Raw genomic sequence first — 25106 nt, 5'->3', positions numbered from 1 at the left:
TATTCCACTGGATCCTGTATTTAGAAACCACAGTGAGGTATGTAAATAGATGTGGAATATCAGAAGTCGGTATTAATATGAGGCTTTGTGCTAGTCAAATTATTCTGCTCCTGTTAATAATTAAGACCTTGTCATAGGCTATTAAGTCCACATTCCACATTGGACAAGGATTATGTATATCAGGCCAGTTCAGGTTTGGAATTTTGATAAACCTCATATTTTTTGAATCCACAAGATGTTTGAGATTGATCAATAGGAAGGAATTTTGTTTTAATGGTTTGATAATAATATAATAAGGATTGCAGGCATTCATGGCCACCTACACAGAAAAGAACGCGAGCAAAAACACAACTGTTTTATTTTCTGACCTACTTGCTGCATTTTTACATCACATGCCTCATGCCATGTAACTAAATAAGAGGGATGCATATGATCTTTTCCTTGACTGCACCAATGTTAGACTACAACGAAATGGATAGGTAGGTATGCTAATGACACCACAAATTAGCTATCACTTTTTTTCTCAGATTGGCTTAGCTGATTTGGTCCTACCATTGGATACCACAGCATTTCACTGAATATCATCATTGATACTTTTCACATTATATATATTGCATTTTTCATCCATATTGTCCAGGATCCATGCATTCATCTGGCTCAGTTGGTAACACTCCAGTCAAATGCTAGGTCAAAAGCTTAATAGGCTCAAGCCCCACATGAGGTGTTTGAACTCATTGGCTGACGTTCCATTGCAATTCTGAGGAAGTGCTTCATTGTCAGCTGTGTCCTCCTTCAGATCGGAAGCTAAATTGAGGACCTGTCAGCCTTCAGATGGATGTTGAAGTTCCTATGGCATTATTCAAAAAGAGAAGGCAGTTTCTCCCAGTATTCTGGGCAACAATCCTCCAGATAAAATTGGTCATTCACTTTATGTTTGTGGTAGCTTGTTGTATTGAAATTGACTGCCATGTTTGCCTGTAAATAGTCAGGCTGAAATTAAAGAATAAAACTCTTTGAAGCACCTTGAGACAATATGGTGTAACAGGCTGATATGAAAAAGGAATTAATATCATAACAACAACTTGCATTTATATAGTGCCATTCACATGGGGTAAAATCCGGTAGCATCTGCTACCCCGCGTAACATAATAATAATAATAATAATAATAATAATAATAATAATAATAACATACTCTGATTGCAAAAAAAAAATTCCATGGTAAAAAAAAATTGTGGTTATTGTACATTTAGACTGCACTACTCTCTAAGAATTGACAATACAATTTCTTGACAACAGATGTCCCGCAAGGCCTATTTCAATGGTGAAGGCTTCATCTCGTCCACTGAAAAAATCACACCATTTTCAAACTTCGAAGGTGGCTTCAACTTCAGGACATTACAGTCTAATGGACTGCTTTTCCATTACAGCAGAGGGGTGAGTAGCAGACGTGTGCAGATACTTATCATATGTGAACAGGAATAAACTCAGATGAGAACAGAATAAGACTAATGTCCGCAGAATTAATTCACTTGCTGACACACAAATTGTAAAGTTCTTAAAAAAAGAACATCCGGTTTGCAAAAGAAGGCTACGTTTTAAGAGGATGGTCTTAGGCTATACGTGGACATTGATTATGGATAAGATCAGAGAGATTCTTGATCAAAAGCTTGTCTATGCTTGTACATTAAGAAAGGACACGGATATTTGGTAGCAGTTATCAGTCACAGGAGAGCAAAGGAGAATATTTTGAAGTGGATTCCTTTACTTTTGAAGTAAAGGAAACCTTGATGTGGCTTGAAGCATCTCCCCTGCTCATTCATTTTACACCTAATTTTTGCAGTCTGATATCTTCTCTATCTCGCTGGACAATGGGACAGTCATGTTCAAAGTGAAAGAAACAACAATCCAGTCTGAAATGGAACAATACAATGATGGACGCAATCATTTCATCAGGGCAAGTGTCACCCCATTGAGGTAAACCTCTTGTACTGTTTTGGGGTATTTTAACAAAACAGATTTGTTTTAGTTCAGGGTGATACACTCTTCGAAAATGTTTTCAATTGAATATAATACTCAAAATACTTAACAAAAAAGAACCAATCTTGTGAGGCTTATTGGTGCTAATGAAGTTGTGACTTATACCAAATTATTTATGTCAAAATTGGTAATGCTTCCTAGCATTCTATTATGACTGTTGTACCAGTGATCTCATGACTAGCAAAAAATATAATCTAACGTTAAACATCTTTCACTGGGATAATTTACAATGTTAGAATGCTGTAAATTCATCTTTCGTTTGTATTGGTTTCTATCAATTCACCTCATTTTATCCACATGGGATTAATGTTATTATTAATCATATACACTTCATAGATGCAAGCCTTTAGTAATGAAGCATGTGCTTACAATGAAGGTCAGATATGCTGCTTAGATTTACATCATCTATTCCCCTGAGATCTTGAGGACCTAGGTAATGATGGTAATGAATGGATCCACTCAGCTATGCATTGTAGAGGTGGTAATGCATTAAAGTTCAGAGTGTGATTTTCATAGTTATAGTATTCACGGCATGTTTATTAGTAATGGAATTTGATATATATTGTATAAGTACATCGCCCAAACACTGTTTCGACTATGCCATTAATAATAATATTATTCATTATTTTATATTAATTAATTAATAATTAATATTATTATATATTGACTCTGCCAATTGAAAAATAAAATGTGCAACAATAATCTGTTATTCGTAAAACCTAGTTACATACCAACACACACACAATATAACTGCATATATAAATATTGATATTGATACTATTAGATAATTATAAACTATACACTACTAATAGTTTTTATTCAAATTGACCAATTGGTGCTGCTATACTGTTCCTTCTGATATCTGTCTGAGGTTGCATGGTCAGCAATATTGGATGAAAAACAATTCCAAGAGTTGGGTAACATTTCATACCTAAAACAAAACTAAGATTGATTGTTTAATTATATTGTGTAGCTGGAATACTTGGTAATTATGCAATAACATAGCGTGTCAGGAGTTTGTGAGGCAGTAAATGGCTCCCTGTGCTGATTAAATGCCAAGTTTATGTGCTATAGTGTTTCATCAAAGCACAGAAGCTCTTTATTGCTGAAGGCATTTCTCAGAAGAAAAGGCTTTTGCTGGGAATATTTTTGGAATTCAGAATTTCACTCCAATCTGTTTAAAAGACTGAACAATTTTGAAATAAATGCCTGCCAGGGGAAATGGTTGTTAAACTAAATAGAAGCTCCCCTGGAGTTTCAAACGCGTTGCGAGGAGATTTAGTGCATGAAGCAAAGATGAAACAAAACACATTAAAAAATGCATTATGTTTCTGCATTTCACACAAACAAAGATCCATGACTGGTTGAAGATAATCACAGTAGTGGTTGCAGTAATGTAATATATTGACAATGATTATTAGGGAAGAATCTTTCATAGAAGATTCAATGTATCACAGGCTATTTTTTAATGTATTTGATTTCTCTCATCTTTTCTCCCTGCACTAAACATTCTCATGAAATCCCTGGGTGAGACTGCCGATCTCACAGGATGCCAAAGGAGCTTAAGAAGAAGAGGGCCATTTGCTCTATTTGGTTTGATCCTTCCAGAATACCAAACTTATTTTCTTCCCATTAAGCATGAAGCTGTTTCTTAAATGCATCCAGTGTCCTGTCCTGCCCTTTGCCACCTTTCCTGGTAACCTGCGCCAGTTGTTAATTACACTCTATAAATACATACTTCCTGTATCGCCTTGTGTCTGTTATAAAATCAATGTTTCACCCCAAGTGTTATGTGTATAAACATTTCGGGCCCACTTGTATCACCAATTTAAATTTCATCATTTTGGTATTAATTTTCACCTTAGGTAAGCAAATGTACATCACTTGTGACTTAAAACTCCAATGTGTAATCAACCCACAAAATCTGGGAAATAAAGTCTGTGAATTTTATTGAGCCTCTGTCCTCCCTCTAAATTATGGAGTTTGAATCTCTGATAGTTTGAATCTTTGATAGTTAAGACCTTTCTTTCCACAATGCAATGCATGAATTGAGTTTGTACATGGAAGATGGAATTCTACTCTAGCAGTCAAACCTCATGGAAAGAACAACACAATGATAGAAGTTTCACAGAAGAAGGCCATTTGGCCAATCGTGTCTCTGCTGACCCTTTAAGAGCAATCCTTTTAGTCTCATTTACCTTCCCTTACCCTATATCATTTATGAAGTAACTGAACAATATTAAATGTTATTTTTCTCTATTATTTTTCTTCAGTTGTCAGCTGATAGTCGACGACAAGGACAGAAAGACAGAAGATTGCCTGTCAAATTATAGAGAAGAACCTTCAGAAGTCAAAATGCCATTTTACTTTGGAGGCTTGCCACACAACGAGCATGTCAATTTCACAGGCTGCATCAGCAATGCATATCTCAGCAGGTAGCTTTTTGTTCAGCTTCCATATCTATTTATAGGAGGTAGAAAGAAAAAAATCTTAGATGTGTTGGTTCAATATATCAAACTCAGCCTTGGATGTTTAGAATTCCATTGATAAGACCTAATATATTTCAGACAGTCAGTCACAGCATAGCAGAGGTATCTCAAAATTACCTTTGATAGAAACGCTGTATATTAATCTGTGGCATTTCACAGTTAAAATATAATCTCTTCAGTACTGTTTACCACATTTACATTATTTGTCAAACACTAGTATTGTCTATTCGCTTCCAGCACTCCTTAATTGTGCACATTTTCATGAAACGTTTTCATGAAACTGTCTTGCCCCACTCTATCTTTGTGACCTCTAGTACCCCTACTGCCCTGGGCGATCTCACCACTCAACAAACACAGGTCTGCTTTATTTATAATAATAATAATCCTTGCATTTAATATAGCTTCTTATCACATCGGTGAAATGTCTCTGTGCACTTCACACATTATACTGTAAAGTAAATTAACTGTATAATTTGTGGGCAAAACACACAGTGAATTGCATACAGCAACGTGCCACAAACAGTTGTGGATTGACCAAATTATTATTTTTTTATTTTTTTGGAAGGCAGAGGGCTTGAAGCGGGGGAGTTCCAGAGGTTAGGGGCATAGTGGGAGAGGGAGGGAGACCCAGAAGATTGTTCTGATGTAAGTTTCCACGTGAATGCCAGGCAAAGTGATACCAAATGTGCTAAACAAGACCAAATCTTTACCAAAATTAAAATAAAAAGAAGTCACATTTCTTATTAAATTGGGCAAAAAGAATATTATTTGAAAGTGGAGCCTTTTCTGTTTATGAAGATAACAGCTCCCAATTTGTCAATGAGCCCTTTTATAAGGGAGGGAGGTAAAACATTCAAGCTAATATAGCAACACTCTTAAAGACAGCGACCCCTGATGCTTTGTCCCCACTTTTGTGTTTGCCTGAAGAGTTCAGATAGAAGAAGTTTCACCATAGAAGAAGGTTATTGACCTCAGTATCTTTGTGCCAGACTGCTGTAAGAGCAATCTGTCAGCCTCACTCTCCTTCTTTATCCCCCATTCCCCTTTAAATTTTTCCTTTCCAGATATTTAATAATAATAATAATCCTTGTATTTGATATAGCATGTTTCACGTCTTTTAAAATTTGTTTAATTCTCTTTTATAAGTTGAATGGATAAAGGATCCATTCTGCAAAATGTACCAGAATTTGTTAAATATATTTTTTAAATTAATTGGAACATTGAATTGTGCTGTTTTGAAAATATGACAGACTTGACAAAGATACTGAAGTGGAGGATTTCCAGACATATACTGAGAAAGTTCAGACTTCCCTATATGGCTGTCCAACTGAGACTCATCCAGCAGCAATACTCCATCAAAGTCAAAGGAATTCTGCTAAAGCTAAGAGAGGACGCAGTGGAAAGGTAATTAGACAGCTCATACTGTATTGGCCCTACTCTCCACTAAAGGATCACTGAATGCTAGTAACTGGTCAATATGTCTGATTTGTACAATAGTAAAACTTGCATAAGTCTTTCTTTAAAAATCATATAATCGCCTAAGTTTTGCATGTAGCCGAGTCTCATTCAGTTTCCTACCAAAAAACTCATAATTTCTTTGCACTGGTCGTATCTTATAAAGCAAATCATCTCCTAACCTATAACTCTGCTTACCACACTTACCAGCTGCATTGAATCCAGCTGCAGCGATAAATGAAATCCGGACCCGTCGGCGCATGCTCACTTTCCGGCTGTATTGAAATGTAGATTATTGATTGAATTGGATTTTGTACGATTTGCGCAAATTTGCCTGTAACTCTTACTTCACTTAAGTCATATTAAATGTTATTGTCCTGACTGATACGACTTATGTGAATTTCACAAAACAAATTTATTTGCGATTGCAACTTCAGGTTTGAGAAATTTGCAGACCTCGAATTGAAAATCTCAAGTCAGCAAAGTCCGAAAATAGTCAGCAGGCAAAACACTCACTTGTTTCCTCTCGGTATTTTGCTTGCTGCTTTCTTTTTTGTCTGAAACTGCCAAGCTAGGATTCACAATTCACCAGTGAATCATCAACTCCCAAGTTGGAATAATCCAAAAAATGAGAATTTTTAAAAATAATTATATTCTGATTAAGGTTGGGAGAGATAAAACAAGTTTTCTGAAAGATCCAGTTGCTCTGAATGGAAAGCTAGAAGAACAATACCTACAAGACGATGCATATTGCTACCTGCCAATCAAGCCCAGAGCTATCCAACATGCGTATCAATATGGAGGAATTCCCTACAGTCGACAGGAGTTTCACAACATTCCAGAATTTTTTAGCCACAAGTAAGACATTGACATTGAATTATTCTGAAAGGTTTGAAATCTTATTGTTATTCATCTGTGGTTAAGAGTAACTAGAAAAATAGTCAGCAGGCAAAATGTAAGCTGTTGTAATTGTAGATGGGTTCAAGAATAACTTGCAACTCTGTGTAAAGCTCTTCTTATTAATTCAGGGTTGTTATTATTATGGGTGAGCATTGTCGAATCAACTTTGATTTTATTGGAACTGTTCATAATATTCACTGTTGTAATAATATTTCTACTTTCAGGTCTCATTTCTCTGTCAGTATGCGAACTCGCTCTCCCCATGGACTCATATTTTACGTGGCAAATGAAGACGAAAGCCAATTTATGACACTTTTTGCTGCTCGTGGCCACCTTATTTACTCTTTCAGTGATGGTAACCATAAATTGAAAATAAAAAGTCAGGAGAAATACAATGATGGCCTCTGGCATAATGTAAGTTATAAAGCAATGTTCAAAATGTAAATTGCTTTTATTTTGATTTTCTCATTGAAATGCTAACATAAACTACTGGGGATATTGAGTGACATTTGACACTTATACCCCAACTCTGTTACCTTTCCAGACTGCTTTATATTTCGTCAATATTTTCACTGTTGTTTGTAACTTCCCCCTGCCCAGTTTGGTATCATCAACATCTTTAGGTTGCTTACATTGCATCCCCATATCCAAATTATTTAATAATAATAATAATAATAATAATCCTTGCATTTGATATAGCGCTTTTCACGTCGGGAGGACGTCCCAAAGCGCTTCACAGAACACACTGTGAAGTCAATTGACTGTACATTTGTGGGCGAACGCGGCAGCCAATTGCGCACAGCAATGTCCCACAAACAGTCGTAGATTGAAAATGACCAATTTATTATTGTTTTTGGTTTTGGAGGGATTATTATTAGGTGTGTGGAGTAAGGAAACTTGCCCAAGGTTTCGCCCTGCGTGGAATTGAACTCAGGTCTCTCGCTTGCAAAGCGAGTGCTCTAACCACTGAGCTACAGGACTCCACAAATGTACTGTATGAATAGCATTGACTCCAGCATAAGACTCAGAGGCACTCTATTCTCGCTTTACAACAACAACAACAAGATTACATTTGTATAGCACCTTTCACATCGGGAGGACATCCCAAGAGGAGGGTTTTGAGGCGGGACTTGAAGGAGGCTAAGGAGAGGGTGAGGTGGAGTGACTGGGGAATGGAATTCCAGAGGTTGGGGCAGAGTGGCTGAAAGCTCTCCCACCAATGGTGGGGCGGGTGGCTCGGGGGACGTTGAGCAGGCCGGAGCCGACTGAGCAGAGGGAGTGGACAGGTTGGTAGGGGGTTAGGAGGTCGCAGAGGTAGGGTGGGGCGAGGCTCTGGAGGGCTTTGTATGTGAGAACCAGGATCTTGAACTGGATCCTCTGAAAGAAAGGGAGCCAATGGAGTCGGGCGAGAATGGGGGAGATGGAGTCATAGAGTTTGGTGCGGGAGAGGACACGGGCTGCAGAGTTCTGGATTATCTGCAGCCTGTGGAGGGAGGAGTTGGGAAGCCCGACAAGCAGGGTGTTTGCATATTGGAGCCTGGAGGTGATGAAGGCATGAACAAGAGTTTCAGCGGCCTGAGGGGTGAGGTAGTGGCGGAGTCGCGCAATGTTATGGAGGTGATGGAAGGCTTTATTTTATACCTTTCACCCAGTTTCTTAGTGTTAATGAAACAGGTATTTTCCTTGATCCAGTGTAAACAACAATAGTAGCAGGAGCAAATTGTGTTTATATAGCACCTGTTATGTCAGGAAGACATCTCAAGGTATTGGACAGTCAAGGATTTGCACCAGAGCTGGGGGTTGGATTCAGGAGGGGTGGGTGCCAACGGGGATGTCAGTGGGGAGATGACTGAAGGCATGGTTAAAGAGGAAGTTCTTGAAATGGACCTTGAAGCAGATGAGGGAAGGGGCAAGGTGAAGTGATTCTGAGATGGAGTGGCTGAGAGTGGAGGCAGATAGGCTAAAAGTCCAACCGCTGATGGTGGGGTGGGAGAGTGTGGGACGTGAAGCCTGCCGAGTGTAGGGAGAAGACGGATTGGTAGGGTTTAAGAAGATCCCAGTGTTAGAGTGGTGCAAGACCATGAAGGGATTGAAAAGCGAGGACAAGTATCTTGAACTGAATCCTTAGCGGGATTGGGAGCCAATGGAACCTGCCGAGGATGGGGTTGATAGGGGTACAAAGCCTAATGTGGGAGAGGACACAATCTGCAGAATTCTGGAAGGAGGGAGTTGGGAGGTCCGGCGAGCAGTGAGTTAATGTAGTCTAGGCTGACGTAATAAATGCATTTGCAACCATTTTCAGCAATTATTTAGAATATTTTGTGATAAACATGGTTTTCATTATGTTTGTACAATATTTTGCCAATTAAACTGACTGTCCTTTCTGGGTGATTTGTTTACTAGAGGTTGTGTCCAATATGGCCAATCTATTTAAACTGAGTTCAAGAAATTTCATGCTTATGAGTATAGAATTGTAATTACTTGCCAGAGTCATCTCTGTGCATTGCTTTTAGTAGTGGTACATGCACTATACTACAATTATATTTAACACCTGACAGAGAAAAATCACATTTGAAAATGTTTTCAGCCAATTCTTTTTTCTATCTTAGATTTTTAACCCTACCTTAGAATCCATTGCCAATCATCACAATCATCATTTTATTGAAACAAAATCAAAGAGAAGTATTTAAAAATAAACTTCCACTATTTTTAATTGTCTTGACTTAATATTTTCTGTATTTCATTCTTTCAGATCATCTTTATGCGTACAGGTAATAAAGGTCGCTTAGTAATTGATGGTCTGCAGGTTCTGGAGGACAGTCACAATAGTCCTGCCTTTGCATTGCACATCAGGGAGCCTTTCTATATTGGTGGTGTGCCTTTGGGAAGAGCCACCAAGAACATTCAGGTAAATTCCTCCAATATTAGAGACCTGTAGAGTATAATATTGGTGACTGCATTCCAAATACTGAATGCTTCTCCTGTGAGAACATCTAACTGGACCCATACACAGTGTGTGTGTGTGTGTATGTTTACATTGTTCATAATTTTGCATTTAAAAACTATCAAAAATAAGATAAATATTCTCAGGATTGATGACTAGAATTAACTTTTGTGAAGCAAGCAAGGAGTGTGATGACCAATGTAAATATTCTCTGTGTATTTTTCACAATATGTCTCTTTGTCCCCCTTATTTTGGTATTGTTTTGTCTATGATATCTTTCCATTGTTACTAAAACAGATCAGGTTTGCAGTTATCTATTATTCAGTAAAATTAGACTCAGTGGTTGTGAAATACAGTAGGCATTGTGCGGGGTTAATATAACTTACTGCAAAGTTATGAGGAAGGGTTGAAGTCAGGACGCTAGCATATTTTAAGAAATAGCTCTAAGCTTTACTAGGAACATTGGAATCAAATTCTGAAAGAATGAGAACAAACAGTCTGAAGGTTCTTCTTCATCTGAACTTTCTTGGGATTTTGTGATTATAAATGTCTAGATTTCTGAGCAGATGATTATGCCTGGAAGATGAAAGGGTGGAATTGTCACCTATGAGTTTATTCCTAAATTACCCAATTTGATTGAGAATTGACAAACATCTGTGTTTGACAATGAATTTAGGATCAGCAGGCACCATGAATAAATTGTTTATGTCAGAACAATAACCTCATTAAGCAAAAATGCTGCAGTATGTTAACCTGAAGCACTTCTAAATATGTTGTGTTCAGTAATGCATCTCAAAATATGTGGCTTTATAATAATAATAATACATACATTTTATATAGTGCTTTATTATGTCATTGAGACATCTCAAAGTGTTTCACAGAATATATTGTAAAGTGAATTGACTGTGTATTTTGTGGACCAAACGCAACAGGCAATCACGCACAGCAGTGTCCCACAAACAATCGTGGATTCAGTTACCAAATGCTTTTTTTTGGAGGGATTATTACTCTCGGAAAGCAATCCGCCACTCGACTAACAATTGGGTTCCTACTTACTGCTCGGTAAACAGAGGCGTGGAGTAAGGAAACTTGGCTGAGGTTTTGCCCCGCCCGGGAATAGAAGCCGGGTCCTCTTGCTTTCAAGGCGAGGGTACTAACCACTACACTAAGGGCTTTGCATATATGGTGAAAGTGCAAATAACTTCAAAAGGGTTGAGTTGACTAAAATATATTTCTTTCTCAGGTCAAATCAGTCCAGAGTTTTAATGGATGTCTGCGGAACTTCCAGTTGAATGGACAGGTGCTTTCACCTGCTATCCAGACATTTGGTGTTACTCCATGTTTTGAAGGCCCAATGGAATCGGGGACATACTTCTCTGCAGATGGAGGATATATGGTTCTGGGTAAATCAAAGAGCTATAGTTTACTGGGCACTTGTGTCGCAGAGATGTATCATATGATTAACATGAACACACAGTGAAGTCATCTTAGTCTGGACTCCATTTATTTAACAGCGAGAAAATCAATTCCTCAGCTTCAAATAATCATTGCAAATAGGAGTAGCAAGGCCTATGTTTATCTGTGTTTGTCATTAAAGGTTAAAGGCAGCAATTAACACATACACAAGGATTGCAGTAGACTGTTGAGCCTGTTGAACCATTGATTGTTTTTGATCAGACAGGTGTTGCATATGCAGAAATCTGATGCATTTTCAGTGCAAATGTCAAAAGACATCACTTATACATAATATAAAATTGCACAGCACATAAGTAGATTAGGAGAGTAAATTAGGATGGTTGGAGGCTCATATGGAGTATAAACATGGTGTGGACTAGTTGGGCCTGATTGTGTGCTATGGCATTCCATGTAATATACTTACAGTAATATATTTCCTCTTTTTGTACACCCAAGAAAGGCAGAGTTGAATCTTGCCAAGTTCAGTACTGACCCACCCTTTCTCCCCCTCCACACATGAAATAATGGATTTCTCTTTGGTAGTGAAACTGACCAACAACTATTGATATATACTGATGTAGCTTGTGATTGCAAGACTAAAAGATTTTTAATTTTTTTTTTCAGATGATTCTTTCAATTTAGGATTACAATTTGAGCTTGTTTTTGAAATTCGCCCCAGAAATCATTCAGGAATTTTGCTGCACGTCCACAGCTCAAATCGGAAGTACTTAAATCTCTTCATGGAAAAGGGGAAGGTACGAAAGAACCATTTTCAAAAGGAATAACACCCATTTAACGATTAAGATACACAATAATTCTTCTACTCTGAGCACTCTGTGAAGAGAAACTTGTTGATGTGAACTATCCATTTTCCTGCTTTACTTGTTTTTTTTCCAAATTTATCCCTGTGCAGTTACTAACACAATGGTAAAAAGAGATGACCCACAGGAATAGGTGTCTATTGCCTGTTGTATATTTATGTTTTTGGCTGATTATTAAAGGTTTCTTTGTAAAAGGATATACAAGAGATGCATGTAAATGTTTCACTAACCAGTTGGTATGCTGAAATTTATTTCTGTGCAGGTTATGTTGAAAGTTCATAATGGAGCAAAGGAATTTGCAACATCAGTCACAGCAAAGCAAAGTCTGTGTGATGGTCAATGGCACAGAATAGCAGGTAGAGGTCATTTTATTAAAATAGTTAACTATTGCCAAGTAACAAATATCCTCTCCTCTTGAAATCAGGAGTTTACTGTCCCACAATTGAGATCAGCCATGATCATGCAGTAGTTAGAACCAAGGGCAAAATGATCATTCCTACTATTGGCAATACAGTATACAATAATAGATTTTATATCTACATACATTTTACATTTACATACTTTCATATGGGGAGGCCGTTTCAAATTGCCTAACAATGCCCTTGGTGACCACCTGAACTAGGGGTGGGAAGCGAGGGAATGGGCAGGAGAAAGTTGAGCGAAAGCTCTAAGATGACCAAAAATGTGCTCAAAGTTGATCGAAAGTGGGTAAAGTTGGCAAATAACCATATGTGAGTTAACTTTTAGAGTTGATAATTTACTTGGCTACTAATAGAATAAACGCATTGCATAATGTAGCATTGAGCTATATGGAACAGGATGAGCCAGTGTTTAATTCTTGGTCTGTGCTGTTAGATAATCTCGGGTGGAACAGGAGTATTGGACTGCGATTGGCTGTCTGAAATTTTGAATTAGTCTCAAAAGCACACATGCACATGCATACCTTCTTCAGTTACCTGAGACATTGATTGGTAGGCATTCACTAAATTTAGACAATTGTGCTTTCCTACGTAGTTTATTTTATGCAAATATTTTTATTGAGAAACCCTAGATGAAGGGGCAAGCCAGGTAATGAAAGCAACTATTGAAGTTCAAAAATGAGGCAAGCACAAGGATATGATTTATTAGCCACTGATAGCACATCCTCAGTGCTTATGCTTTGCCAGAACAATTATCCCACAGTAAATAAATGCTGATTCATGGATCTTTGTAGTATGTCATCCAATTTGATCCATCAAGATGTGTTGCGTCATCAATTGCCCACCACTGACACAGTCATATGAGAAGATCGCAACACATTACACTTACTTTGCTACTGCCAAAATGTAAATGTATGGGAGGATTGCCTTCCTTCCCCCTGCCCCATTAAAATACACACATTTAAAATGCAAGAGTGTTTTGTAATTAGCGTAAATTTTGTAATTTTATAATTTCTGTTTCTCAGTTATCAGAGATTCCAACGTTGTGCAGTTGGATGTGGATTCTGAGGTAAACCATGTAGTGGGACCACTAAGTACACACTCTGTTGACAGCAAGGCACCGGTCTTTGTTGGAGGAGTGCCAGGTAAACTAACGTTTCAGTTTATTCTCTGCAAAAATTGCAATTTATCAGAAACTAGTTATTCAAAAGATATCAGAAACTGGTTATTCAAATTGGAAGCAATGGTAGAGGAGCTTTTCACCTTTCTGAGAAGGTCTTCAGTAAAGAACGGGTGCTTTTAATGACACATGACTATTTGGCATTTGTTTACTCATTCATTCAGTAAACAAGTGGAGTGAAATATTAAACGAAAATTGCACTCAAATTTGAGGAAGAAAGATTTGAGACCCTGCTGCAGGGAAGGAAAAATATACAACAAATTGCAAATTCCTTCAATAAAAATAATGCATTCTGTGAAGCGCTTTGAGACGTCTCAAAGACGTGATATGGCACTATATTAAATGCAAGGATTAGCATTTGTAGCACCTTTCTTGTCAGGAGGATGTCCCAAGGCACTTGACAGTTGAGGGCTTGCACCCGAGCTGGAGTTGGATTATCTTCAAGTCATGATCACAGGAAGAAACTTGAAATATGTGATCTCTACAACCCAATTCAAGATTTCCCCCAACCTCATACATTTGATGGGTTTAATATTGCTTCCTTATTTTCTAATGCATAATATTGAATGGCTCTCTCCTTGTCATGTCCTATTTGCCTGAGTAATCTCAGAAACCTGATAATAATCATTCAGTAAATTACGCTATCAATTGCAAGTGACAATTTATACTGGGGGCAAGAAAAAAGTGCCTTTGAGGGGATTAAAGGGTATGCTGTAGGGAGAATGCTCTCAGGTCATCGTTTTGAAATTTATAGGAACAGACAGATTGATCGAAACAAAGTATTCTACTTAGAATTTTAATTCAATCTGAAAACATTCTTGTACAAATTAACCAGCACTACAGTAACACATTTTTGTTCTCTCTCGTTCCTCAGAGTCTTTGCTCAACCCAAGGTTGAACATTCGTCACTCATTCACTGGATGCATCAAAAACTTTAACATCAATGAAAGTCCAGTCATTTTCAGCAAGGCTGCTCTGGTCAGTGGAGGAGTCCACATCAATTCCTGCCCAGCAATCTAGCAAGCACTGCTTCTGCAATTTATATCTAACAACCAAAGGAAAGCTGAAATGTCATCAATGTTCAACCTCTGGGGAGAGGCAGTAATTTTACTTAATTGATACAACTATTGGATGTAGCTTTCTCTTTCTTAAGTTTTAATAATTTTCCTTCATGCCATACTTTCCAGCGCATTTGTTTGATTTTCTTTTTATTTCATTAAGACTGATTAATTAAGAATTAATTGCAACAAGAAGCAGGACAAACGCATTTTCTATCCTGTCTTTGAAAGCAATAACATGGTGAAATTAGATTACATTGATCTTGGACCTGAATGAGCCAAATTTTTAGTTCTGGTTATCTAAAGGGGAATTTTGATTTGGTGGTTTCCTTACTTCTCTATGTACAACATCCTTGAAATGACATAGGCAGCAACCTGACATCAGGGAAATCAGCCATTTTCACACTTTTCCTATAGTGTAGTCTCCAACCTATTAGAACAGTCATAACCCGGTGTCCCTATATTTTCAGATGTGCACTTATATGAACAGCTGTTTAAACGTATCTGATTTGGGATGAAGTTTTATGTCAATAACACTAATAAAACCCCACAGAAATGGAGGCAAATAGGCAAATGGTTTTCACCTTGGTTGGATTTCATTTTTTTTAACTAGTAAACGTGTGTGAGAGAGAAACCGTCTTCTTCCCACAGCAGCTTTTTCAGTTATTCACCTAATTTCTGCTTCTGCTTACTGGTGCTTTTATTTAATGAAAGACAGCTGAAGTCAATAAACCCAAATACTAGCGAAAATGAAATTGCCTTAAATGTGACCAATGGAAATGAGTGGGGGAAAAGTGCCCTACTGGTATATAATCAAGAGGAGTAATTTCCGTTTGTGTATATTTTTTGGAAAAAACTTTAAATAGATTAACTTTCATCAGCAGGTGGGTACGACTGCAGTTAAATTCATTCTCATAGTGGGACGGGAGATTTAAAGAACTTCTGCCTCTCATCCTCTCTCTTCCTCCCTCCCCCATAAAAGCACAGTAATAAGTCTTGCTGAAATGAATAAATTGATCTTACTGCCAGTAGTATTTGCTATTTCAAGTGTTTTAAAAGGCTGAAATGGAAAGTGTAAATTCTGTGCCTTAACTGTGGAAAATTCCTGGAGCAAAGAAGAACCAGTCTTGACATATCCTGATACATTCACAATGTTATGTTGCAGATCCTCATTTCTGCCACTGGAGGTGGTCAGATTGATAATACAGGGATCCCTGGTGCCAGGAGGACCTCTTCTGACACAGATTGGGTACTGCACTGTCAATTATTTTTCTAAAAAAGCAATTTAGCAGCAAACTAACAAACATTAAAAAAACTCAGCAAAACTTACAATTCATATCTGTGGCCGCTGAGTTTTCTCCATACCTCTCCCATTGGGAAATGATTGCCAAAAACATACATTGTCACCAGTGTATGTGTATCTGTTTGCCTTTTACTGTAATGTGAAAATACTGCTTCAAGTGACGGTGATAAAACACCAGTCTTAAACTGTCACACCACAATCATGTGGAATATATTGTTCAATGTTATCTCATTTATTCTAGTGATAACCATTGTTGAACTTTACTCCCTCCCCGTCTACGTCCATGTAAAATGTGAGTGAACATAAAACTGTTCAGCTTTCCTCTATGCTGAGCTAATAACGTCCTCAGGCGATTGTATAGAGCTTCAGTTTCGCTATGAAATGCTGCTCCAGTGTAATTCTTCCACAACACTGACTTAATAAATTGCAGAACTTCACTCGCAAACCTTTTTGCTCTTGCAGTCAGTACATTGGTTAATGATACCTTTTCATATGTTTATAGGTTTTGGTAGGGTGTATCTCCTCTCTGAATTCTAACACTCTCCAGGTATTATTAGAGCCTGAGCCTGAACACAGTCCTATTTCTGAAGCTGTTTTTTTTCTGTTTGTCTTTTAAGAATTACAGATAATTAAAGCAGGTTGTGATTCCAATTTTTGGTTGTTCCCTCTTCACACCTTATCATGACTATTGGCTAAGTTGATCAGAGAGAATATCATGGTTGTCCTCCAATTTAACATGAAGTTAGGAATTGATAACCAGACCCTGTGTATGTCTACAACCAACGCAAATGGCACAATTCCATTGAACACAAGGATATATGATGCTATTGACAAACAAATAATGTGCACATCCTGTGAGAGGTGAACCTTTCTTGTGAAGGTGATGATTGGGCCTATCAATTTGTTCGATTTAATCTTTATAGGATTGTATTACCATTTCTGCAACAAAATACTCAACTTTATTCAGAAAACATTACAATAGGCATTCTCCAAAGTTATTCACATCTTTTCAATGTACAGTTCACTTTAGTAGTTGTTCTGCTTTGGAAAGCAGGAAATTTAAAAACTGCAAAATTCTGTTCATTCTCCTCCGCTTTCATTTTCAATTTCATGTTTGCAAATCAAAGCAAATCAGGAAGTTATAAGTTAACTTGAGTTTTCAGTTCTCTTTGTTTAAAAATGGCAGTAATTATATTAATAGAATTAAAATAAAATAAATTTAAATAAAGTTGAATGACAAAATAATGTTCCTTTAAAATCAAATCTTTAAGACAATTCAAAAACACTAGTTGGTTTGATGTTTCTCAACTAAGACACGTATACACAATTCTTTACCTTTAATCTGTACTAAACTTTCCACTGGATTAATAATGAATCTCATAATACTGTTGCTGAATGAGTTGTTTATATAACTAGTCAATGAATGTTGAGTTGGATTAGGCTCAAAAATTGCACTAGGATTCCAATGTGCAACACAACAAATGTGGAATGTGGAAATTCAGGTAAATGTGGGAATTCTGCCTTCTATTTTTCACCCAAGGGATCCCTATTAAGGGATGAGATGAAAATAATAAATTGGAGAATGAGTGCATGGAACACATTAACACATGAATTACATGAATATCCGAACACTGCTTACAGTACCATTGTTTACTCCTCTCTGAATCTAAGCATTCAGGCAGCAAAATGAATAAAAAATACAACTGAATTTGGCCTTTACCTAAAGATTATTTTTTGCAGAACTGGGACAATCATTGTCTTCAGATTCCTTGAATCACTGTATCGAGTAACAGGAGAAATAATAGAAATCTGGAATTAATTTGTCATCAGACGTTTTACTGACACAAATAGACTAGCAACCTCAAGCGAGTGTCACCAGTTATGAAACAACTATTCAGCATGCAACAAAGAAACAAAGAGCCTCGCCGACTGGCACCAACTCCTAGATTTCTTCTGCTGAGACTGAATCACAGCCGCTGGTATGATGAACTGTTATGAAGCCTGTCCACACTGTAAGTTCGAAGGTCTTCCCATGGTTACATAGACATCAATAGGCACATTAGTAATTGTCAGGCAGTGACTCCCATTGCATCTTCTAAGTTGCCTGTATAACACAATTAGGAGAGTTAAAATCTAAAAATAGCTGTCAAATATTTAAAAACATTTTGTTTAAAAGTCCTCATCACCTTCAGGACTTCATAAAAACTTAGCAAAAAAGAATTAATATTTTAAACAAACAGGAGCATTTTCAGGCTCTTAAAAGTTACAGAAAAACAACTTCGAAATTAATATTCAATTTAAGATGTTTTATCTTAAGGCCATGACTGGGTGATTTCAGGATAAGAGGGGTAATTTCAGGTTAATGAGATAGGATAGGATTTTTAACCAACTTTGATAATTAAATTATTTAACATAACAATTGCACAAGTTTCTGGACCATCAGGGCAGCAAATAAATAATGGAGACAGTGAGGAAAGGGGATTTATACTAATTGAAGGTGAAGTGGGTCAGATATTTACATAGATTTACATAGATTATACAGCATGAAACAGGCCATTTTGCCCAACCAGTCTATGCCAGTATACATACTCCACAAGTTTACACTCATTCTTTACTTTCTCCCATACCCTTCTAGTCCCTTCTCCCTCATGTGTATATCTTGCTCCCTCTTAAAGATTCATCCAATCTTTCTTCTTTGTGATCTCCATCTCATTTTTTTACCTGACATACTTATTACGTGTACTTTCTATGATGCAAGACCAATTCCTTTGGTTGCTACTCATGTTCCACTTATGCTGTCTTTTGACAATAAAATGCTCAAAGGAAAATAAATGCACAACATGCACAATGGGAGTCTTGTGATGCCATGGTGTAAAAATTCCAGTGAAGATTCAAGTGGCAGAGTATCTGTCTTATGTTTTCTCTGTTTCCACAGCACTGAGCAAAGAACAGGAAAATAAATAGTACTTTTAACCTGCCACTTTATTATAAACGATCCTACAATAAACCTCATGTTTGATGTACCATTTTTCACTTTAGGAGGATGCCTCAAACCACTTCATAGGATGTACTCAAAATTTATAGACTGTATTTTTTTTTGTTGACCACCAAGATATTTCCTGGCCACCAGCTCTTGGACTATGATCCTAGTGGAGCACATTTTCAGCATTACTTGCAGGTGTTGAATGATGTTACTGTCACGTTCACCCACAAACACACAGTAACTGACTTTGCAGTATATCCTGGGCGCTTTGAGGCATCCTCGCGATGTGAAAGATGCTATACCAAATCCAAGGTTTATTATTATTAGTGATACCTTAACTATACCAATTACAATAGCATAATAATATTACACTCTTTAAACTTAGAAACGCCACGATAACAGCTCATTCTTGCATTTCCTACTCTTATCTTTCTTCTGGAAGTAAAATTGCTAAAGCAATGTCAACGGTGCCACACAGGAGGCTGCATTTGTATTTTGGCGTTTTGTTTACTGGGAACCTGCTTAATAATCCTTGCATTTGATATAACGCTTTTCACGTCTGGAAGATGTCCCAAAGCGCTTCACAGAACACACTGTAAAGTGAATTGACTGTATATATTTGTGGGCAAACGCGGCAGCCAATTGCGCACAGCAATGTCCCACAAACAGTCGTAGATTGAAAATGACCAATTTATTATCGTTTTTGGTTTTGGAGGGATTATTATTAGGCGTGTGGAGTAAGGAAACTTGCCCAAGGTTTCGCCCTCTGCCTGGAATTGAATTCGGGTCTCTCGCTTGCAAAGCGAGTGCTCCAACCACTGAGCTTTGCTTGGCTTATGATCCACAATTCTTATCAAAGGGAACACGTTATTGCCGCTCCCTCTACGCGTTTGATTGACCATTTGAAACCGAGGAAACCAACTCATCCATCTCACACGGCCAAAGTCAAGGACTGTGTTGGGAGGTGACGGGCAGCAAAACAGGTCCCTGGGGTGGGGGTCTCAGTCGGGTCTAAACCCTGTGAGCTGCATTGCGAATGGGAGGGGTGGGGTGAGGGGGGTGGTGGGGGGGGGGGGTGGGGGTTGACATGACTTTGCATAGCAAAGCGAAGCTCCCGACGAGTGAGTGACAGCTCTGCAGCGAGTCAGATGCTGCCTCCAAACACACACACACACACACGCAGTGATGGCTTACCGTCCCTGACTGGGTGCGGGGAAGATGACTTCCCTGTCTGAGATGGAGCCCAGGCGCTGCTGCTCGGCTCTGGCTGCGGCTTCCCGCTGAGGCTCTCCCGACATCAGACAATCCCCCGCCTCGGGAAACCTCCGGGACTGCACAGCAGCCAACTCACCCGACATACTTTAGGAACTGGGTGGGGAGAGAGAGAGAGAGAGAGAGAGAGAGCATCAACCGTAACCTCAACCACTCACTCTTTTAGCCGTAAAGTTGCAACGGTATTAATAGGGGCATCAGAGCCACAGAGCGCTCTCCAGCCTCAGTGGTGCTGTCGCCCTGTGCGCTGCACTGCACTGTTCGGATGTGCAGACCAGTGGGTCACTGCGTTGATGAGAATCCACGTGGAGCGGTACCATAAGAGAGATCTCTGCCTCTGTGTCGGTAGGTGGTTCCTGGAGTGATCAGCCCACGCCGACGGCTTCCAGTCCAGTAGTCAGTCGTTGCTTGACATGTGTGTGCGCTTCAGCCGCACCGGCACCGCCTGTCACAAAGATGATCAGCTGCTGCGTCAACAGAGCCTGTGCCGCATCAGCCCAGGACAGCCCAGGCCAGGACAGGTCAGCCCAGGACAGCCCAGGCCAGGACAGGTCAGCCCAGGACAGGACAGGTCAGGACAGGACAGCCCAGGCCAGGCCAGGCCAGGCCAGGACAGCCCAGGCCAGGATAGCCCAGGACAGCCTAGGACAGGTCAGCCCAGCCCAGGACAGGACAGGACAGGACAGCCCAGGACAGGACAGCCCAGGCCAGGACAGTCCAGCCCAGGCCAGGTCAGGACAGCCCAGCCCAGGACAGCCCAGGACAGGACAGGACAGCCCAGGACAGCCCAGCCCAGCCCAGCCCAGGACAGGTCAGCCCAGCCCAGGACAGGTCAGGACAGCCCAGGCCAGGACAGGACAGCCCAGGCCAGGACAGGACAGCCCAGCCCAGGATAGCCCAGCCCAGGTCAGCCCAGGACAGGATAGCCCAGGACAGGACAGCCCAGCCCAGGATAGCCCAGGGCAGCCCAGCCCAGGATAGCCCAGGGCAGCCCAGCCCAGGATAGCCCAGGACAGTCCAGCCCAGGATAGCCCAGCCCAGGTCAGCCCAGGACAGCCCAGCCCAGGTCAGCCCAGGACAGGATAGCCCAGGACAGGATAGCCCAGGACAGCCCAGCCCAGGATAGCCCAGGACAGGACAGGACAGCCCAGGCCAGGCCACAGCAAACACACCACACCAGGGGGTGCTCTGATCTATCAGCACATGATGATGATAATACCACTACTACTAATAATAATAATTGCATTTGATATTGTGCCTCAACACATCTTCGAGACGTCTCAAAGCGCTTCACGGAACATACTTTATGATGTCCCAGAAAAGACGGCGGAAGTGCTACCTATGAGGAAATTGACATCTGAAGAGAGGGACAGGAGAACATTTAGTCCATTGAGTCTGTTCCACCAATTTGTAAGATCATACAAGGCAGATCTATTAATCCCATTTTCAAGCAATACAGCTTTCCCTTTAATAACTCGTTTTCCAAATCCCCATATATCTCCCTTTTAAACGATGCAAAGTGATTCTGTCACAAAGACAATCAGACAATCAATGCAAATTTAAGAAATGTTTCACGATAACATTTCTAATTGTTTTAGATCCACTATTAAAATGATGTACCCTTGTTTTGGAAACCTCTCCTAGAGGGAAGACTGTTATCTAATTTGTGAATTACGTTTATTATTTAAACACCTAAATCAGATCACCCTCTTAACTTCAACCCCAAGCAGTACATCCAACCACTTATTGCACAGCAGTTGTATTAGTAAAAATTATTTTGTATTTTAATGGCATGCTCTTTGGATCCTCAGGGAAAAGATTAAAGCGGTAAATCAATGTCTTCAGTTTCAAGATCTCCAGCACTCCTACTCTCCTGCCCACTTCCTTCTCTCTATAAACCTTGGCCAACTTCACATGTCCCTTTCCCTCCCACCTTCACTTTCGCTACCCCCTACAGCCCACCATCAACTACCCTGCCTCCACTCTGTGGAATGTTTCTCCCTGAACCTCTCCACCTGCAACCACCCTCTTCCATTTCGAAACTCCAGTATGCTGCTGCATAAATGCTCTTTTTGGGATACATTAAATTCACCCCATTTTCTGATTTGAAATATATCTTACCCTAAAGAGGTTGTTCTAGAAAATATTTTTTCATAAAATAACCACATTTTAAGCACTTGACGTATATTAGTTAACCACAAAGGTTATTCACTGAACCAGCTTTCTAATACCCACTGCCTCAGTGACAAAGGCAATCATATTTTTGTGGATAATTAATATGAGATTTTAATGTGTCGAGTACATCATTTTTACAATTTTTAAGTGTTGAATTGACAGTTTCTAAAACCCTGGAAGCTCAAGCTTCGATTCGTTTGTGTGGACTTTTTAAATAATGCATTCTCAGTAAATGCAACAATGGGTCTTTAAAAATTGACACTCAAATAATAAATAATAATAATAATCCTTGCATTTGATATAGCACTTTTCATGTCTAGACGTCTCAAAGTACTTCACGGAATATACTGTAAAGTGAATTGTAAAGTGAATTGACTGTATATTTGTGGGCGAAATGCAGTAACCCACAGTAGTGGATTGAGTGACCAAATTATTATTGTTTTTGTGAAGGATTATTATCCTCCGAAAAGTGATATGCCAATCGACTAACACCTGGGTTCCTACTTGTTGCTAAGCAAACTGAGCCATGTGGAGTAAGGAAACTTGCCCAACAATTCTCCCGGGAATCAAATCCAGTTCTCTCGTTTGCGAGGCAAGTGCTCAAACCACTGAGCTACAAGACTCCATTCAACTCAAAGAGTTATATGAACACATATTTTATTGAGAGCAATATGTCAACCTTTTGAGGCAGTTTGCAAGCAATGTACAGTTCATTTAAATCCAAATAAATATGTTATATTGCATCAACACAGGCAGCATTTGTCAAAATAACTAGTATTTTACTTTAATGCTCTTAAAGTATTCTACTTTAATGCTCTTTGCTAGAGTTTAATTACTTTTGTACAATATTCTTTTGATATTGACCTCAAGAATTATACACAGAATGTTAACATTTGCCTTTAAGGGATATTTAGTATCATTGTACCACCTTTTTATATCATTCAATAGGCTGCTTGCATTACATGATTCTTATGGGCCATTTGCTGTAAACTAACCTGATGGAAAATCAAGCAAAACACTCTCTGGCGCACTCAACCGTTAATATTGCAAATATATCTGGCAAGACTTTCTGGGGACAGCCGATGAACATTGGATATTTGATGGTTTCATATATGGGGTTCGAAATTCCGATGGGCAAACACAAACAGAATTAGTGTACAAGTTTACTTTTTTAATGCAGAATCTTGTGCGATTGTACTTGTAACTAGGCTCTGGGAAGTGGTGGATTCAACCACCCTAAATAGTGATCGAGTTTTTGAAGCCAGCTAAGCATCTCATCATATCGCTCAACTGCCTCAACTCCCTATCACTGGGAGAGGGGAGTAGCTTGCACAGGCTCACTCAATGAAACATTGAGCCACTCCAGACCTCCCCCCCACCCCACCCCTTTCTTTGCCATACGCATGCAGACTGTTGTATACAATTTACATAGCGATACATTCAAGAAGACATCTCAAAATGCTAGCCATTGTTAAAATGTCCTAAGGCCTAAGAACATAGGCCTTGGAACATGCATATCCTTAGTTCTCTGCCGTTCTCCAGAGTCATGAAACACTGAGAAACAAACAACAACAACAACAAGATTCCATTTATAAAGCGCCTTTCACGTCAGGAGGACGTCCCAAGGCGCTGCACAGTTGGGTCATGACCCGAGCAGGGGGAAATGGTCAGGGGGAGGGGAGGGAGCGAGGAGGGGAAGAGAGTCGAGAGGGGAGCTGAAGGCTCGGTCAAAGAGAAAGGTTTTGAGACCGGCCTTGAAGGAGGAGAGGGAGGAAGCAAGGCGAAGGCACTGGGGGATAGAGTTCCAGAGCCTCGGGGCTGAGAGGCTGAAGGCCGACCACCAATGGTAGGGCGATTGGGGCGGGGACGTGGAGCAGACCGGAGCCGGAGGAACGGAGGTACGGGCAGGTAGGTAGGGGATAGTAGGTTGGAGAGGTAGGAGGGAGCAAGGCCGTGAATGGCCTTGTAGGTGAGGTTGAGGATCTTGAAATCAATCCTCTGGGGGATGGGGAGCCAGTGGAGGCGAGCGAGGGTGGGAGTGATGTGGTCCCGAAGCCTGGTGCGGGACAGTACACGAGCTGCAGAGTTCTGAATGACAAAAGACACACCTTGATAGGAAGTGAAGAAAACCTTTTAAAATGTGACATATTTAATGTGCAAAGTTTGCAATACATAAATTAAGAGAAGCTTCTTATGGCAGCAATGAACAATCACCCCCTTTGCAAAATGATCCGCTGACTTCACACATTTTGAAAAGGACAAGTCAGCATTAACATGTTGAAATTAAATAAACATTCAGACTATGTTTATAAACAATAGATGTATCAAAATAAATCCTTGATAGGCAAGAATGGTTGATAGGAATCGTCCATTGTGAACTAAACAAATACAACATGCAGAAAAAGCACAAGAGACATAAGGGTTAACTTGCTTGGACTGTAGTCTCTGAATTTACAATTGGACAATCTATTATAGCTGCAAGCAACAGAACTACAAAAGTGTGAATTTTCCAAACACCACCTTGTGACACTTATGTTTTGCAAATATTTATGAGGTCTTGCATGATGGTGCCAGCTGCTTCCCATCTCTCAACTAACATCAAAAGAAATCGAGG

General features: G+C 39.4%; 1 protein-coding gene across 1 annotated transcript in view; it reads left to right on the top strand.

Moving 5' to 3' along the window:
* lama4 (laminin, alpha 4) overlaps positions 1-15787 on the top strand; it is a 73164-nt gene extending 57377 nt beyond the window's left edge. The window contains exons 29-40 of the mRNA XM_007899643.2: positions 1298-1435; positions 1842-1975; positions 4312-4473; positions 5778-5931; positions 6647-6840; positions 7107-7296; positions 9635-9790; positions 11070-11229; positions 11906-12036; positions 12365-12458; positions 13547-13666; positions 14576-15787. Coding sequence (XP_007897834.2) covers positions 1298-1435; positions 1842-1975; positions 4312-4473; positions 5778-5931; positions 6647-6840; positions 7107-7296; positions 9635-9790; positions 11070-11229; positions 11906-12036; positions 12365-12458; positions 13547-13666; positions 14576-14721 — 1779 coding nt within the window. The 3' untranslated portion in view covers positions 14722-15787. The remainder of the gene's footprint in view (positions 1-1297; positions 1436-1841; positions 1976-4311; positions 4474-5777; positions 5932-6646; positions 6841-7106; positions 7297-9634; positions 9791-11069; positions 11230-11905; positions 12037-12364; positions 12459-13546; positions 13667-14575) is intronic.
* The last annotated feature ends 9319 nt before the right edge of the window (positions 15788-25106 follow it).

Source organism: Callorhinchus milii, unplaced genomic scaffold (assembly GCF_018977255.1).
Source record: "Callorhinchus milii isolate IMCB2004 unplaced genomic scaffold, IMCB_Cmil_1.0 Scaffold3, whole genome shotgun sequence".
NCBI classification, from domain to species: Eukaryota; Metazoa; Chordata; class Chondrichthyes; order Chimaeriformes; family Callorhinchidae; genus Callorhinchus; species Callorhinchus milii.
The sequence above is the reverse complement of the archived record's forward strand: the minus strand, read 5'-3'. Positions and strand labels throughout refer to the sequence as shown.